This window comes from Phoenix dactylifera, chromosome 8, assembly GCF_009389715.1.
Source record: "Phoenix dactylifera cultivar Barhee BC4 chromosome 8, palm_55x_up_171113_PBpolish2nd_filt_p, whole genome shotgun sequence".
NCBI classification, from domain to species: domain Eukaryota; kingdom Viridiplantae; phylum Streptophyta; class Magnoliopsida; order Arecales; family Arecaceae; genus Phoenix; species Phoenix dactylifera.
This window is the reverse complement of record NC_052399.1, coordinates 21377972-21396150: the sequence shown is the minus strand read 5'-3', so window position 1 is coordinate 21396150 and position 18179 is coordinate 21377972. Positions and strand designations below refer to the sequence as shown.

Here is an 18179-nt window from a genome sequence, read left to right as displayed (position 1 = left end):
CGTTCAGCCCGATTCGCTCTCCTTGATACCGTGAACACGGGCAGACTGGCACTTAGAAAAGCTGTGATAAAGTTAATTAACGCAGGTATAAAAGCTGATAGTTTGCAGATTGGCAGTACGAGTAGATGGCTGTGAGCCTATGATTCCATGACTCAACCTTTTTTTCTTTAGCGAGTACATTTCTCTTGTCGCATCTTCTCAGGCAAAAGCTAAACCAATTAGCGCACGAAAACACAAGAGAGGAGTGAGAGAGAGGAGTGAGAGAGAGCCGCGTCAATAGTCGTGCGGTCTTGGGGAGTTTTCCTCAAACGGGTGTTGGGTGGTTCTGATGGTCGACAGTAGGGCTAACGGGAGGGAGACGGGGAGGCCCGGGGGGTTGGGGCGCCAGCCCCTGGGGGCCGACTCGAAGGGCGTATCATGGGCGGCGGTGGCTAGGGGCCCGGCGAACCAAGGTCGATGGACACGCCACCAGATTTCGGAGGGGGAGCTGGGAGCTCTGAAGTCCTGCTTCACGGAAGTTCTGGAGATCCCGGAGGAGAGGTTAGAGAAGACAAGGAAGGAGTGGAGGAGTACCTCTGTTTTTATGCAGAGTGTGGGGCGGAAGGTTCCGGCGGAGTGGGTCGAGCGTGAGCTGAGAAGGATGGGGAACCTGGACTATAATGTCGAGGTTGTCACAATGGCCGACGACGTCCTGGCGGTCCGCTTCGCCTGTGAGGAGGATCGGGAGGCCATGCTGGTGAAGGGGCCATGTTTAGTGGCTGGACAGCTTCTCACGATGGAACGGTGGAAGCCAAACTTCATCACCGGCTCCGGTGGTCCTGGACGGGTGGTAGCTTGGCTCCGTCTCCCACGGTTGCCGTTGGATTTCTGGGCTAAGGAGACTTTGATCCAGATTGCAGCGACGGCGGGGAGACCTTTGGCCTTGGACGCAGCCACCGATCAAGGGAGGAAGAGGGGGTTTGCACGGGTTAAAGTGGAGCTTGACATAAGAGCTCCTCTAAAGCCGGGAATATTCATGAAGGGAGCTAAGGAGGGATTAGAGAGGAAGATATGGCAGGAGTTTGTGTACGAGAACTTACCTGCCTACTGTTACAGGTGCGGCCGAATCGGTCATGAGGAGGCGGCCTGTGAGTTCTCTTCCCCGGCGACGGGTGGAATGGAGGCTGGAACTGGTAGCAATGCTCGATGTCCAGACACTGGGAAGACGTCAAGGGAAGCGGGAGATCCTCTGATCTACGGCCCTTGGCTTTCTATGAGCTGGAACGAGGGCATCGGAGCTCCGAAAGGGGGAAAAGGGAAGACGATGCAGACAGGGGCTAGCACCAGTGTGGGCTCGGCTCCGGCGACGTCTGCGGTGAGTCCGTGTGAGGGAGATGGGGGGCCGCGGCTGCCCGTTTCACCGCAGGATTTGGAAGGTTGGCAAAAGCCAACCAAGGTGGCCAGACGGCAGTCGCCGGAGAAGCTAGCTCAAGGCGGCTTGTCCGTGGAGATGGACGGAGGCCTGAGTCAACCAGGTGAGCTGGGTGAACCCAGCAGTGACTCGGCGAGGGGACTCGGTGGGGGGACTCGGCCGCCCTCGTTGGGCCAGGTGGACCTGGGAAAGGCTGGGCCGGGCTCAAGTCCGCTCAAAAGGGCCCGGAGTCCGCCTAAGGCCCACCGGGCGCTGCCAACGCGTGGGCCGAATCCGGCAGCCGGGACGCCTCCTGTGACCGGCCCGAATGCTGCACCGAGACGGGATCTTCCCCCTCGGGGAGATGGGTTCCGCTCGGCCGGAGGTGGCCGTCGGCGGAGCAAGAGTTCGCCGCCACCCCTTGTGGCGGCGGACATGGTTACGATGAGGCAGGCGGAGGAAGGAGGGAGCCGACGACAGGGGGAGAGCATACCTTTGCGGCAGGGGCTGGCCCGAGCAGCGTCGGTAGCGGCGGAATTGCTGGCGGCGGTGACCGGAGAACCGGCGGGAGTGGTAGCTGGACCGTCGTCTCAGGTGGGAGTCGCGGAACCCATTGAGCACGAGGAGGCCACTCTTTCTGGTGTGGTACGACCCATGGCCATGGGGGTTTCAGTGGAAAGGGAGGAGGACGTTTTGTGCCGTTTGGTACACCAACCTGGCGATAAGAAGGGTGCTGGGAGCTCCCCTTCCCCTTCCTTTGATGCCCTGGTGGGAAGCAGGGTCTGCGGCCCAGGATTGGAGGAGAAGGCTTATTGCGGTGCTGGTAATGGGGAAGAATTCAAGATGATGTCGGTGGATTCTGAATCCCAAATGGCACAGGGGCTGAGGGGGTCACACCAATAGGCTGTTCAGCAGCTGCTGGCCACTGCTAAGGGTGTGATGCACAGTGACTTGGAGCAGGGAGGTGCTGTGCTGTGTAGTGAGGAAATGGAGTTGGAACCTAGAAGCGGTAGCGGCCCGGGGGAGGTGGGCTGTGCCGACGCACCACGTGCACCATGAGAGCCCTCCTTTGGAATTGTCGGGGTGCAGGTAAACCCTCCTTTGCCCCGGCTTTCCGCAGGTTGGTGCAACAGCACAAACCTGAAATTTGTGTTTTGTTCGAGACCCGGCTCTCCGGGCAAAGCCTTCAGAAGGCCCGGGCGGCGATACCGAGGTCATGGAATTTTTATGCAGTGGAATCTCAAGGACTGTCGGGAGGTATTATAGTGACTTGGGCACAGGGTGACTACCAAATTGATATTTTCAATGTTTGTAAACAGGAGGTCATCTTAGTGATATCAGAGGATAATAGGAGCTCGTGGGTCCTAGCAGCTGTGTATGCCAGTACAGATTATAGAGTGCGGAGGCGGTTGTGGGCGGAGGCGTCTCAGCTTATCACTCAGGGGTATCCCATGTTGGTGGCAGGTGATTTCAACTGTATCACGGATCCCCAGGAGAAGATGGGGGGGAGGGCCTTCACTTATAAGAGGGAAATCAGAGAGTTCCAAGATTTTATAGCGTCAAATGGACTGATAGACTTGGGATTTTCGGGACCAACATTCACATGGTGTAATAATCAGCAGGGGCAGGCACGGGTTTGGGAGAGATTGGACAGAGTCTACGCCACAGCGGGGTGGGCCCAGTGTTTTTCTGACTACCATGTCCGTCACTTGCCGAGGATTGCGTCCGACCACTGCCCCCTACTGGTGAGTACCGATACAGCTGTCTCATTTCATTCCCCTTTTAGATTTGAGAAGTTCTGGACATGTTATCCTCGGTCCTGGGAGATTGTGAGGGAGGCATGGGATGTACCGGTGAGAGGGGATGCTATGTATCGTGTGTCTCGCCGGTTGGAGCTGACCAAAAGAAGGTTGAGGAGGTGGAACCGTGAGGAGGTAGGGAATATCTTCAGGAGGATTGAGGAGTCTGAGGAGGCTATTGCTGGATTACAGGCTCAAGAGGCCTTGGGAGGGAGTTTGGCAGAGGAGGAGATGGGGGAGCTTAGATCTCTACTATCCTTACATGATTCTCTCTTGCGATAGCAGGAGATCTTTTGGAGACAGAAATCGAGGGTGCAGTGGATCCAGGAGGGGGATCGGAATACTAGGTTTTTCCACCAGTCGACAGTGATCAGGAGGCATCGGAACAGGATCAGGGTGATTAGGGATGAGGATGGGCAGTTAGTGGAGGATCCAGATTCGATTCGGAGGGTGCTGGAGGGTTTCTTCAGGGCCAGATGGTCTGAGCAGATGGGTACTGGGAGCTCAGGGAGTATCATACCGCCAGTGGTACGGGTGGCAGAGGAGGATATGGTCGCACTGACTAGGCCGGTATTGGATAGTGAGATTAGGGAGGTGATGTGGTCCCTTGAGGGGGACAAGGCGCCGGGTCCGGACGGCTTTCCACCGTTATTCTTCCGGAGGTACTGGATGATTGTTGGTCAGGGGGTGACGGCGGCCATACAGCAGTTTTTCAGCACAGCAGTGATGTCTACAGATTGGCAGAGGACCCTAGTCACTCTGATACCGAAGCGTCAGGATGCTTCGGAGCCTAGTCACTTTCGCCCGGTCAGTCTCTGTACTATCTTGTACAAAGCGACGGCGAAGTTACTAGCTGTCAGATTGAGGATCATACTTCCGAGATTGATCAGTCCGGAGCAGGGGGCTTTTGTGGGAGGACGGAGTATCACAGATAATGTTCTTATTGCCCAGGAGTTCATGTATGATCTTGGCAGGGCGTCGAGTAGGAGAAGTCTGATGGGGGTCAAGCTTGACATGGAGAGGGCATACGATAGGATGAGGTGGGATTTTGTACAGCAGTCCTTGCAGGAGTTTGGATTTCCCGAGGCATGGATCAGATGGATCATGGGGTGTATCAGAGGCCCTTCCTTTGCCATTTTGGTAAATGGAACGCCATCACGGTACTTTGTGTCTTCTGGTGGGCTGCGTCAGGGTTGTCCCCTCTCCCCTCTATTGTTTATTATATGTGCAGATGCGCTTTCCAGGACCTTGCGGTATGCAGTGACCACCCAGGAGCTGGAGGTTTATAGGCCCGTGCCAGATGCCTCCCCGATTTCTCATCTACTATTTGCCGATGATTGTCTTCTGTTGGTCCGTGCGACTAGACAGGCAGCAGGGATCATTTGGACGATCTTGCGGGATTATTGCTCTATGTCTGGTCAACGGGTTAATTTATCTAAATCAGCAATTTGTTTTAGCCCGAAGACCAAACCAGATGTGAAGACCGCTATACTGGAGATTCTGGGGGTAGGAGAGCAGGAGGGCACGTTGAGGTATTTGGGAGTCCCTATCTCTGGTCAGCGTCTGCGCAGCAGTGATTGCACCTCTCTTGAGATCAGTATCCGGCATAGGCTGGAGGGGTGGCAGATACACTCTCTTTCTATGATGGGCAGGATTATACTGGTACGGTCAGTTCTTTCCTCGATCCCGATTTACTTATTATCTAACTCTCTTATACCGGTAGCTACAGTTAGGAATATTGAGCAGATCTTCAGGGATTTTATTTGGGGTAGGACTGGAGGCAGAAGGGGTATCCATCTTATGGCTTGGGAGGTTGTATGTCAGCCGACGAGATATGGTGGTTTGGGTGTGCAGTCTTTGGTGGCGAGGCGTGAGGTTCTAGCTGCACGACACGCTGCTAGAGTGGTGTTGGAGCCCGATGGCATGTGGTCTTCACTTATGAGGGCCAAGTATGGCGATCCAGTGCCGGGTGCCCGGTCGGGGCGACGCCACTCACCGATATGGAGGGAGATTTGTGCTAGAGCAGGGTTGGTGTTCCCGGCGATTAGATGGGCCATTGGTGATGGTCGATCTATTGATGTGTTGGAGGACCGGTGGGTGACGGAGCAGCCTATGAGTAGACTTCCGATTACAGTGGACATATCGAGGTTAGCCGGTCTCAGGGTCAGTGACTTGATGGAGCCGGAGGGGGACCACTGGAGGATGGAGCTGATCAAGGAGGCTTTCGGGGAGCAGTTGGCGGAGAGGATCCTGGCCCTACCTATTTTTGCCCAGGGAGGGGCGGATAGATTAGTCTGGATGCCGACAGGGCGATCGCAGGTGCGAGCCAGGGATATCCACACATTATTGAGCCGAGAGCCAGCACGACAGATAGAGGGAGGATGGATCTGGAGGATGCGGATTCACCCGCGTGTGGCGCTCTTCATCTGGAAGGTAGCGTGGGGCTGCCTACCGACTAGGAGCTTACTGGCGCGGCGAGGGGTGAGGATCACTCAATTTTGTGATGAGTGTACGGAGACTGAGGAGACGATGGATCATGTCCTTTTGCAGTGCCCCAGAGCTAGGGGCATTTGGAGCCGATCGCCCACATTGCTACCCCATTCAGTCGAGTCGACTGAGGGTCTGATTCATTGGTTGAGAGTGGCTATACGGCGGCCTAGCACAGTTGAGACCGGGATCCAGGGGGCATATTTGGCTCATTCTATCTGGCTGGATAGGAATGCCGGCATTTTTGAGGGTAGGCGGTTTCCCCCGTGGATGGTGGTGGACAGAGCCATGCGTCTTGCTAGGGAGGTTTCTACCGCTGCTATTACTTTCTCTTCTGAGGTGGCCAGGGACACCTGAGGTACTCTTTCTGCTGTCACAGCGCCCAGGTTCGCCCTAGTCTCTTGGGTACCCCCACCCCTTGGTCATCTCAAAGTGAATTTTGATGGTAGTAGGTCGGCTGATGGGGTGTCAGGAGGAGTTGGCTTTGTTATCAGAGACCATCTCGGTAGTTTGATAGCAGCTGGTGGACGCCGCGCGCCGGGATTTACCGTAGTTGGTGCGGAGCTGCGGGCAGCTTGGGAGGGGATATCCTATGCGAGGCGGGTACTGCGTGCTAAGCACATTTGCCTTGAGGGAGATTCCTCTGTGGTGATAGAGTGGATTCGGGGAGTGGACAGATATGGAGATGATCATCCTCTCATCCGTGAGATTCGGAGAGTGGCTCAGGAGTCGAGCATTTTCCAGGCCTCACATGTTTTTCGGGAGGCGAACAGTGCAGCAGACTGGGTCGCCTCCTTTGCCGCTCGGCACTCCGGAGAGGTCATTTGGACTTCGTTAGGAGATATTCCTTCTACGTTGCACTCTTTACTTTATTTTGATATGGCTGGATGTACTCAATTTAGAGCTATATGAATTGCCGTTTTCACCACAAAAAAAAAAAAAAAAAGCTAAACCAATTAGAATATATATTTTATTTTAAGGAAAAGATATCCATAGAGACCAATAGACCATTTCTAAGTACCCAACCCCTATTTCTCTTGAGGGTCTCATTTCTTCCATGTTGGAGAGAATATTAATCATCTTGATTTCGGATTGTCCGATCTCCATGATCTCGGCCTTGATCGAGGTAGATAACTTCGGTATTGACCGATATGTTATGCTGGTCGGTTCAGCTGTAGAGTAACACCAAGAATCATCAAAGAAGTTGCAATTATGGTCTAGGCAACAGTCAATCCAGCTCGGCCATAAATACACAATCGGCGCAATTTATACCGCAAACATATCGCAAGGAGCATTACCATGTATTAAACATAAGAGGCCAGCTATCACTATGCAGTTATCGCACCTCCCGACAATTAAGGTAACGAATCCTCACCTTATGCTATATATGGAGGTTACCAAGGAACACCAGGTAAGCACTTTGGAGAATTTTTCTACTCTCATTCTCTCTCTTTCTCCAACTGTTGTTTTAGATCTCTACTAATTTAAACATCAGAAGATCCTCTGCTAGAAATCTTTCGTCAAGTAGACTTTCTTTACAGATCATTTTCGTCTTCCGAACAGCGATATTAGTTCTCCTTCGTCTCGAAGTTATTTTCTGACTTTTTTTTTTTTGTACAACAGTAGCTCACGCAAGTCTAACATGAGTACCACCAGCAAAGTCAATATTTTCCAACTCTAGGCCGATCCACTTTTCACCTTAGTATCATGCTCCACTTTTCATCTTGGGCGGGGACCAATCTCGGCTCGGATTTTGGCAGCAACACCCCCCACACCAATAAAGAGTGGAGGTAAGTTTGGACAAGTCCGTCAAGCTTTCATACCAGCAGCTACGAATTCCGAATCTTTGATGAGAATGGCCACATTCTTTGATACGGCAAAGGAAACGAGTCCGTGCATTCCAACCAAGCGATGGACATGGACTGTTCTAAAATCCACCACCAAGAAGCCCACAAAGCCTCGTCTTCGATCCACGAGTTTAGGAATCCAAAGGTGGTCCGTTCGATGCCGGTCCGAGTGGGCTCAGCCGTGGGGGACCATTAATGGGCTTAGGGGGCCCATGAAGCGACGCAGACTCGGTCGCTCCGGTTGCATAAAAGAACAAGGGAGCGAGGATGAGTCACCACACGGCGCGTCCCTTTCCTCACTCTGGATTCCGACCTCCATCCCCCGATGTCGACGCTGCGTCCCTTCAACCTCCCTTGCAGCCTCACACATCCACCGCGTCCCGATGGACGAAGATACCCTTGTTCTTGTGTGTGTGTGTGTCTATATATATATTCCATTACCCGAAATTAAGAATTATGAATTCATCATTTATACTGGCTGCATTGACCAAAATATCCTTATCCTGGTCTCTTTTAATTATTGGGACAAGAGTAGATCCAATAATATAGCATTAGCGGAAGCCAAACATGAGACACTGTACCCTCATGATGCATGTAAAGTTCTTGTGGCTTCCCCCAGCAGTCCTTACTTTTATTTAAAAAAGCAGAGTAGGCCAATTTATCATATTTGCTCGGTGTGGCTCTCTTTCATCGAGTGCGACTCATTGAGTTGTTGGCCTACCAAGCACTTGCCTGCTGCTCTTGCCATTCGCTCGGCGAGCGAATCTCTGTTGGCCCCCCCTCCTATTGTTCTAACCATAAGCTATGGTTGCTCTAGCTTGCACCCACAAGGCCAAAGTGAGCTCAGTGGTTAGCCCCTAGCGTTAAGGGGACTTTCATCTTTACCAAATCTATAGAGGTATTACAAGTGTGTCTTGATGTGTTACGCTTGACCTAATGAATTTTGGAGTTGGTTTTAAATTCTCATGGGTACTTTCCTCCTCATAGACTAGTAATCATTGTGCTAATCAGGCATCACGAATACATTATTCGGCATAAATATTTTTTTTTTAAAGAAAAAAGCCGAAAACTGCATCCATTTGTATGTAACACAAAAAGAAACTTCATGCAGTTGATGTGAATGTTATATGTGGAAGAATTTTTTTATTTACAATGGCAGAGATGATTAATAGGTGCACATTAATTCTTAAATGAAATGCACTTTTTGTATTTCCCTTCATATTAGACTCCCCAAGAAAAGAGATCCATCGAGTAATGCCCCTGCTCGATCAAAATAGGTTTCCACGTCACTTTGATCAGTGATGTATATATTCTTAGTTGTTCATCCTCAAAATGGAAATATTGTGTGGAAATGTGCATTGCCCAAGTTAGGAGCTCTTTTTAGGCCCGGCCAAACCTACCACATATATTTAAAATTTGACCTATAAAACTTGATGTGGCTTGGATTTATCGGTTTGTAACTGTCGACCGAACTGCCGACTAGAACACCTAACTAGACAGACCGACTAGCAGCAACAAACTATGTCTCCGATTCAAAATGCATTTAAGACCGTTAAATCTATTAAAGGGATAGTTATAGCCCCGTGCATTGTTGAGATATGTTGCGAGATGGTTACAAGTTGTCTCGATTTTACTAAATAACTATCCTACGCCCTCATCTCTATATATATTAGACTCGATGAACCTTCAGCTACACTTATGCTATGCTACTCTTGCTTACTTCATCTATAGCTTTCGCGAATCTTCACTATTTCTTAAAAACTTGGTCTAACTTAGACATTTTAGATATTTATTTTTCTTATTTGCAGGTCGGACATTCAACTTTGAGCAGGATAATCTATCCCAACGGACACAATCTGAGCATAATTGGCCCGCCCATCATTCACCAGCTCCACCGTCCGATCCCACTGGGTTGGATCAACAAAACCATAGAAGAGTCTCTTGAATTCCAAGATGCGAATGGAAACGAGCTTGTGGGATTTTTACGCCATGGACCATGGACACAAGGCTTGGCTTTGGAGGAAGCAGCCACTCGTGACGCACGGGAAGGCACGTGTGGAAAAGCGAGGACGTAAGTCCTCGGTAGACGTGGCATTGGATACATATCTGAAGGCAATGATCTGCTCGCCAACGGGATTAAAAAAAGCTCGTGAGAACCAAAAATAAATAAAAAAATAAAACGATATTATTGCCTTTACCTCCCACGTCCGCCTCCATTGAGTCTATTAAGACCTGCCACGTGTCCAAGATGCCGACGTCTTATACGACACGACCGTGCAAGCGCAAAACAAATGTGTGCCATGTGGCATCGTCTTCGAATCTGGCATGTCGCCAGGTACGCTCGCAAGTTGACAGAACGGCTGTCGTGGGTCGAGCCATTTCGTAGCCGGTGGGTCACACCTAACGGTCCCGGGCTACGATTGGAGCTCAAGAGATTAGGCTGTGGTGTGATACGGTAGCACCGAGCAACTAAAGTTGGCGGTACTTGGAAGAAATTGTAACAATAAAATCTGGATAAGTGGCATCTTAATGTGAACGGTTAAATATAATTGAATTAAAGTATTTCTTTCAGACAATAAATGTTCTTACTTGTTGGTCTGAATAGAATTTCTTTTTCTCGGCAGCTTCTTCTTACAAGCGTCAACATTCTATGTTCTGGTTATTTGGAGCCATTTAGCTTCAATTTTTTCATTACTTTCTTTTCTTGATAAATTCATCTCCGCCCTTCATCTCTATGATTAATTTTTAATAAAAGTCAGATGGCTCATTTTGCCTTCTTTTACATCAAAAAAAATTAAAGTGTTGATAGCCTAAGCATCTTGGAGGATTATATGATATCCTGTACGTGCATAAAATAATCACATGAGTACTTAGTATTGTGTGATTTACTCGTTAATCTTTTTTCAACCGGCAATCATGCAACTTAGCCACCTTTTGAGCTGTTTTACAAAATTTATCTTTTTTTTTAAAAAAAAGCAAGAATTTTATGTTATAACTAAAGTATTTCTCGATGGATGAATTCAACGGTAGTCTAACAATGTTGGCAAGAATTTCAAGCCGGCACGTACAGTTTTTGTGGTCTAGGTCGCCTTCTAAAAGGAGGTTCTTGCAAACTCTTTTTGTAGCACTCTTCTGACCTTTGAATTTTGAATTTTGGTAACCGTTTCATTTAGAATCCCTACTAAACAAAACTCGCTTTAGTTCCCAGACCAAATTTTCCCGTTGAGTCGTAAAGTGATGTACACAAAATGCATTACCTTCCACGCATCGCAAACGTACACTAGGCATCTTTAAAGTGATACGTCTTTGAATTCTCATAATCCCACTTGACCACTCCTTGGTATGTTGAAGAAATGATTATTCGACTTGATAGATAGTTGCGTTCGGATAGTTATCTTCTTAAGATAAGGGGATTCAGATGATTTGCTTGTTTAAACTCTCACCAAATTAGTGATGGATCTAGTTAAAGAAGAAATTTCCCATTCATGCTGCAGGAAAAATGTGCCATCTGGGCTATAGAAAGCAGAAATTTTCTCTTAATGAACCTAGGCAGCAGATGTTTTAGTTCATGCTGTCATTAATGGTTCCACACAAGTCTAATATTTAATTGCATATAGAAGCTTTCCTGTCCATTAGAATATTTAGGGCATGTTTGGTTGTAGAGAGTTGAGCTTTGAGATGAGAATGAATAACTCCTCTCCTATTCATTTAGTTGAAAAAAGTTTCATTCCTATTTCGATTTTAGTGGCCAATGAGAAATGCCCCAATCTCCTAAAGTCTCACGTGGACTCTTCTATGATATTCAAATCTCATTCTAGTTCCGACTTTGATTTTATTCTTGAACTAAATATGTTGGAGAATATGACCATTTTGATTCTCATTTCTATTCTAATCCATTCCGATTCCATTTTTGATCACGAACCAAAAAAAATCCTTTGAAATCGATGTTAGGAAACTTTATTTCTAAATTGGAGCCGACAACAATTTAGGATTCACAGTTCAAGCCTGGCTCTAATTAAAATTCAATAATCACTAGTGAATTCCTTGAAATCGAACGTACTCCGAAAAGGCTTAGGAATACAGTGCAGGCAATTCATTCATGGCCAAAGTTCACCTCGGAAATGGTTTGGATTCCTCTCATCACAGGCCTTTCCAATGTCCGGTTTGGCAGCTACAACTGCAAGCTTTTGTCGCACAAAGTGGAAAAAAGTTTTCAGTCATCGAACATGATTGGAAACCACCAACAACGGTGGATAATTTTGCTAATAGAAAACAAGCTCCATGTGGCCTAGATTGGTTTTATTTGTTGTCAACCTTTGGCCTTTAATATGCCCCCTTTTTCATCTCAGTCTTGTCCTTCCCTTGCCATGATTAAATTGTACGCTCCCACCTTTTCTCCCCAACTTATCCTGCGGCCTATGGAAAGTTGGCCTTCTTTGCATCTTGTTTCTCTTTTCCAGCGAATGATTTTTGAAAACTTTTCCTGGAATTGGCCATGCTATCCCTTACTAGTGAACACTTATTACTAGCATATTATAATCCAGATCGACATATGCGTTATTTATACTTTTATTTTAACCATTATATTTCTATGTACCCAATGAAAGTTCAATCCGAGTAGCCTAAAACAAGTTGCACATTGTTGCCTTGCTCAACAAAAATAGTAATCCTTACTCTTACTTCTTCCCGCAAGGATAAAAAAAAAAAAAAAAAAAAAAAAAAAAGCTACTCAAGTCGATTTGCTTGATCAAAAGGAGATATTAATAAACTTCTATGAAATGGTCTTCGAATCGAGACCAGCAAGCAACTAGTAGGAGAAAGTTGACGTGTTGCCGTAGTGCGTGTACTTTTTTGAGCATAAGTATTTAAGAGGCGGAATTCTGCTTCTAATTTTAGACAACAATATAACCAAGAAAAAAAAAGATTTTTTTCTTGTGATTCACGCACAAATCATTAGCATTAATTAGTAAATGCTTAAATTCTTCCAATGAAGTTTGGAGTTTGTTGGTTGGTATATATCTGAATGTATAGATTACCTGACAACAATATCGAATACAATCCTAATTATTAGGGTACTGAAATGATTTGCACAATTCTTAAAACAAACCTATAATTTGTTGCACCTTGTTAGACTAGAATGGATTCCTCTACCCTCCAATGGATGCCTTCATTAGGAGAAAGCCACTTCTAACCATTGCTCAAATTTATTAAAACCGTGCTTCAATCGTTATCTTCGTTATTGCAAGCACGTTTTTGGCATTTTCGTTTCATTTCTTGGATAATTGCTCCAAGGGTTATTAATGTTTTATATTGTCATTTTTATTTCTTTCTATGGTGCTATCTATTTAGACCACCACATTTCTTCATGTTCAAGTGAAATCTAAAAATAAACCAAGTGCCATCAAAAAATCTAAAAAAAACAGTGAAGGAATTACAATGTAGAAATTTCTAAAAATATACCATGCAAACACTTGGCAAAGAAATAATGCTTCCATTATAGAAAGACATAAATTTCTCCAACCTGCTAATATTAGTTTAACAGTTTTACATCAATTATCTCGTATCATATTTGATTGAGGCTATCATTAAGCAAATTTATGATATATTTTTGGCAAGATTTAGATCTCCGAGCTATAGTTTGTACCCTATTTGGATACCCTGGTATACTATATACAAAAATTCTAGCTCTATTAATTCGATCAATATAAATCCATGATTGATATAATATATTTATAATGACCAAAAATTTTCAATTATTTATTACTTTCTCCAATTTATTTTTTAATTAATATTTAAATACAGTTTTAATCTAATATTTATCATATCCGTCTGAGATTTTGATATTTTGATCGGAGAATATCAGCTGGTGTCCCAAAAATCTCGATCTCTCCAAATTTTTTTTCACTTGCCATATCAACTTCTTTCGTCTTGATCCCGGCAACTCCCTGAGATACATCCTGTCCATTGATTAATTATAATGCCGTCTTATAAAAAAAAAAAAAAACACACCGCGGATCCTAAGGTAATATATATATATATTTTAAATAAAGATAAGAAAGTTATAGTCGTCATTTCCTCTCGCCATTCCTTATCCCCGAGCAGGAGAAGACCTCAGGGCCCTCTCCTCGCTTTATAAGAGGACCCTCGACGCCTCCATTCTGGAGAAAAGAGAGAAGAAAAAAGGGAAAGGAAGCCTACCCAAATCCTTCTCTTCCCTTCCCCACTCTCCTCCCTAGTCTCTTCTCTAGAGTTTCCTTCAGAATTGATGGAAAATTCAGGGACCCATCCCTCGATTCTTGGCAGCCTCCGTTAGCTCCCCTCCTCCTGAAGGAGATTAGAGAGACAGAGAGATGGGTATGAGTGGCCGCTGCGCCCAGGCCTCTTCTCATGGCTCCGTTATGATGGTCACCAGCTTCTTCCGACATAAGTACTAGAGCTCAAGCGGCGAAGATATCTGGGGGCGGCGGAATCATGCCCGTCGGATCTCGTCAAGAACACGGGGGAAGAGGTGGTATGGTGTAAGATTTCTTGAAGGTTGTAAGGAAAAAAGACTTCTTTTTTTCTTCGGGTAAAAGAAGAGAGAGAGAGAGAGAGAGAGAGAGAGAGGAGGAGGAGGAAGCGAGAAAAAAAGGTAGGAGATGGCGGGAAGAAGGTCTTATGAGGGTTCGAGTATGGCGGTTTTGCTCCGGAATAATTGGATTTCCTCCGAGGCTATTGAGCCCCTGCTCTCTTCGGGGACTTCTCATGGAGGATTTCCCGGTAACATCTCTCTTTCTCTCTCTCCGTCCCTGTTATTCTCTCTGTTTTTAATTTTAGAAGGTTTCTTTGGCTTTCTTTGATTTCTGGATCCAAGTTTGTAGTCATGCAAAAACTGTTGGTCCACTAGAGCAAACAGACTATGCCTCTTCCAATGCTGCTCAGGGTTTGATTTCCTCTTAACATGTCAAGGGCTTTCATATTTCCTCTATACTACAGTTCAAGTTGCCATATTTGATGATTCGTATGCTTTATTTTTTTATCCCTGTTAATGTTTCCAATCACTCGGTTAATTTGGTCTTGCTTCTAGCAATATTCTGACATGGTCACCCGGAATTTCTCACATAATTTGGTCTTTCGAGACTCCCACTTTTCAGAGTTAGCTTGTTTCAATAATTACTAATCTTCAATCGGCCACTGCAACTCAGCTGGAATTCTTAATATAATTGAAGGTTTGTCATGTTGATCTAAATTCAGTTGGTCATTGAAGCATTGCAGCAGCTTGGATCTCTCACGTATAAGCACAACTTTTTCAGGGATTAGTCTCTGTTTCGGGTGGCTATTTTCCTCTGCCTCCCTTTCATTCAAAAAGAATTCATTTTATCATTTTTTTCTCCCTCATTTTGTTATGATTTCAAAGTATGAACAGTGATCTATTACCATTTATCCTTCTATGATTATGGACACCTAATATTCTCCTTTAACTTTTCTTTCTGAGTTTTTTTCCCCTTTAAAAATTTGAGTTGCTTTACCTCTGCCTTTGCCCTGTTTTCAACTACCTACCTTTTCAAGAAACCTCAGTACATGCTGGTGAAAGACTTTGTGATCATATTATTGCCCTAGATATAACATTTTTCTGGGAGAAGGAAGGGAAAAAAGTGATTTAAAAGTTCTCTTGTATTGGTTTTCCTGATATTTTTCTATGGTGAAAGAAGTTGCGCCTATGCAGCTCTTATAAATTCCTTGATGCAAGTAACACAATCTATTTGCTTTCATAAATTCATTTAGCATCAAAAAGTTATGATGTGTTGCATCATTATAGACCTTTTTTTTTGCCTCAGAAATCTGATATACAATGAAATATCTTTCTCCATTGATATATCTATAGTTCATTATTATTATTTTTTGAATGCAACTATATATATATATGGCTGGATAGTTGCCGTCAATTTTGTTGATGGTAATACTTTAATATAGAATAAAGTCTAAAAGATTTCTCTCTCAGGCTCAAGGTCTGTGATGAATTTTGAAGATGTCCATGGGCAGAGGCCTGAATGGTCCTTCTGCAGACCATTCGAGTTGGAAGAAACTGGCGACGAGGACTTGGACGAGGGTGTTCACCGCCCAGAAAAGAAGAGAAGGCTTACAGCTGACCAAGTCCAGTTCCTCGAGAGTAGTTTTGAGCTTGAAAACAAGCTTGAGCCAGAGAGGAAAGCTCAGCTTGCAAGGGATCTCGGGCTACAGCCCAGACAGGTCGCAATATGGTTTCAAAATCGCCGTGCTCGGTGGAAGACAAAGCAACTGGAGAAGGACTACGAGGCCCTGAAATCTAGTTATGATGTCCTCAAGGCTGATTACGATAACCTGCTCGATGAGAAGGAGAAACTTCAAGCCGAGGTAATCCATTCAGAACTTTCACAAAGCATTTAGTTCTTTGATATGCTTCAAAACCACTGCTTCTGGTCTGCCAACCGTATCTATTTCTTAATTAGTTCCTCTAACTTCGAATCTATTGCGTTTGTTTCATAAAGTTATCAGCTGTTGTTGAAGACAGTGGTTTATTAAATGACACCTAAACATAGTCTAGCAGTGTAAAATTCTTCTCTTTATATATGGAGAGGTTGGTTGACATTTTGCAACTGTCTAGGATGGCATACTGCATATCTTGGATGTTTCAAGTTTCAACAAACTAATCTAATTCTATGAATTACTTGTGATGCCTAGATAATGTTAAGGTCTAGAAAGGTGTGAATCCTAACGCTTCTAGCTAAATCACTAGTGTTTTTATTTTGTTTCTGTGTCATTTTGCTAAGTGCTACTAAGGAAAGCGGTAGATTGTTGAGACATGTCATGTATAATGCTGAAAGGAAAGGAAAGGAAAGTTTGACACAGTATATATCCTGTCTCTATTCATCTGTTCAGTGGACTGATATTTTGTTAGCTTAGTATTCTAAATTATGGAACCATTACCCTCATCAACTGGAGCTTCTTCTTGACAGGTTCTCTCTCTCACAAACAAGGTCTTCCTCAAAGAGAAGGATATCGGCAGCTCGGCACCATTTGAATGCAACAAATTGCCTCCTCACGAATTGCAGAACATAGTCCCGGATGCCATGCGCGAGGTGAAAAGAGTAGATGCCCGAGTCACAGTATGCAAGCAAGAGGACCTCAGCTCCGCCAACAGCACTGTGTTAGACTCCGGGAGCCCTCCCTACATTGACGAAGTAGATCGCTCTACGCTGATGGAGCCTGTGGATTCTTTCCATGCTTTCGAACCTGATCGATCTGATCTCTCGCATGCCGGAGAGGTTGATGAGGTCAAAGGTTCTGGCTTCCTGAGGCTTGAAGACAATTTGAATAATTACAGGTTCCCTGTCGAGGACCAGCCCTATTGGTTCTGGCCTTGACTCATACGATGTTCGATTTGTGCCTACTTTACTGTGTTTTCTGCGTCTTTGGTGAGGTTAATTTTGGTGGTGAATAATTAGCAACAAAGCCATTTTAGTGGCAATTAAAATCTAGATGGTTTGTGAAACTTTTCGTCTTTGTATTCAGTTTGTTCTTATTGAAGAAAGCTTTGAAGTTGTGTAAAACTAGTGGGAATTGAAAGGTACCTTGGTCAATGTCTTAGTTAAAGATAGGTGGTCCCATGATTGCCTAAAAAAATCTGGAGTGTTTTGTTTGTCCATTTACGTGAATCGGAAGGACTACCTTGATGAATGAAAAGCTTCAAGGCCTATCAGCCGATAAATTATATCCTCCACCTGATGGAAATGGTACACGTATCACTAAAATGCTGCCCCATTTATGTGAAGCTAGACAAAATCATAAATGCTGCCCCATTTACGTGAAGCTAGACAAAATCATAGATTTAGGGCACATGGGGCTTTACTTCTGCTTTTGTAATATCTTGGATGATGTTTTTCTTAAGATCAACTTTGATAGATACATACTTGATGCTGACAGAAGAGGTGGTGCAGACTTCATCATTATAGGCTCGGACTTTAAGGTGGTTGCTGCTAGCGAGTGCCAGATCTTTGAAACCTCTATTTCGGGGGCGGAACTGAGGGCGGCATGGGCTGGTGATATTATGCACGGCGTGTTCTGTGAGCCATAACAGTCCTACTCGAGGGTGACTCGGCCACAGTAATTGGCTGGATTCAAGGGGCACCAGTGGCATGGGTAGGTGCCACCCTCTGCTCCAGAATATTTAAGGCCTATCACCTGAGAAATTATATCCTGCACTTGATGGGCTAGCTCAGCCTGGTGGTATGGTACACCGCATCAGTAAAATGCTACCCGATTTATGTGAAGCTAGACAAAATCATAGATCTCACGGGTTCGCATCAAATCGGCCTCGGGAAAGGAATTGCCTCCATCCTCCACCAATTGGACGTATGTCATTAGCTCTCTTACAATGCTTGATCTTAGAAGCGGTCTCGTCGGATTAGACGCGCTGGCAAAACCTCATGGGAGGCTGAGATCTTCTATCGCTCAGATGAGTCGAGAAGATTAGCATCGGTCCGGTCAGGAGCGACGGTGATAGAGATGCCCAATCGGGTTAGGGCTTGGACGAAACGGATGGTGACATCAGCAAAGGAACGAAGGGCGTTGCGCTTTGTGGCAGCTTACCCGACGGTGAGGCAGATCTGGGCCACGGAGATTTTGGAAATGGTAGCA

The 18179-nt window shown here is 45.6% G+C and overlaps 1 protein-coding gene across 1 annotated transcript; it reads left to right on the top strand.

Annotated features, from left to right (window-relative positions):
• Nucleotides 1-13624: 13624 nt before the first annotated feature.
• LOC103709776 (homeobox-leucine zipper protein HAT5-like) lies at nucleotides 13625-17127 on the top strand. The gene is made up of 3 exons (XM_039129241.1): nucleotides 13625-14282; nucleotides 15505-15896; nucleotides 16499-17127. Exons 1-3 carry the CDS (start codon nucleotides 14162-14164, stop codon nucleotides 16904-16906), a joined length of 921 nt encoding a protein of 306 aa, XP_038985169.1. The 5' UTR covers nucleotides 13625-14161; the 3' UTR covers nucleotides 16907-17127.
• Nucleotides 17128-18179: the final 1052 nt, after the last annotated feature.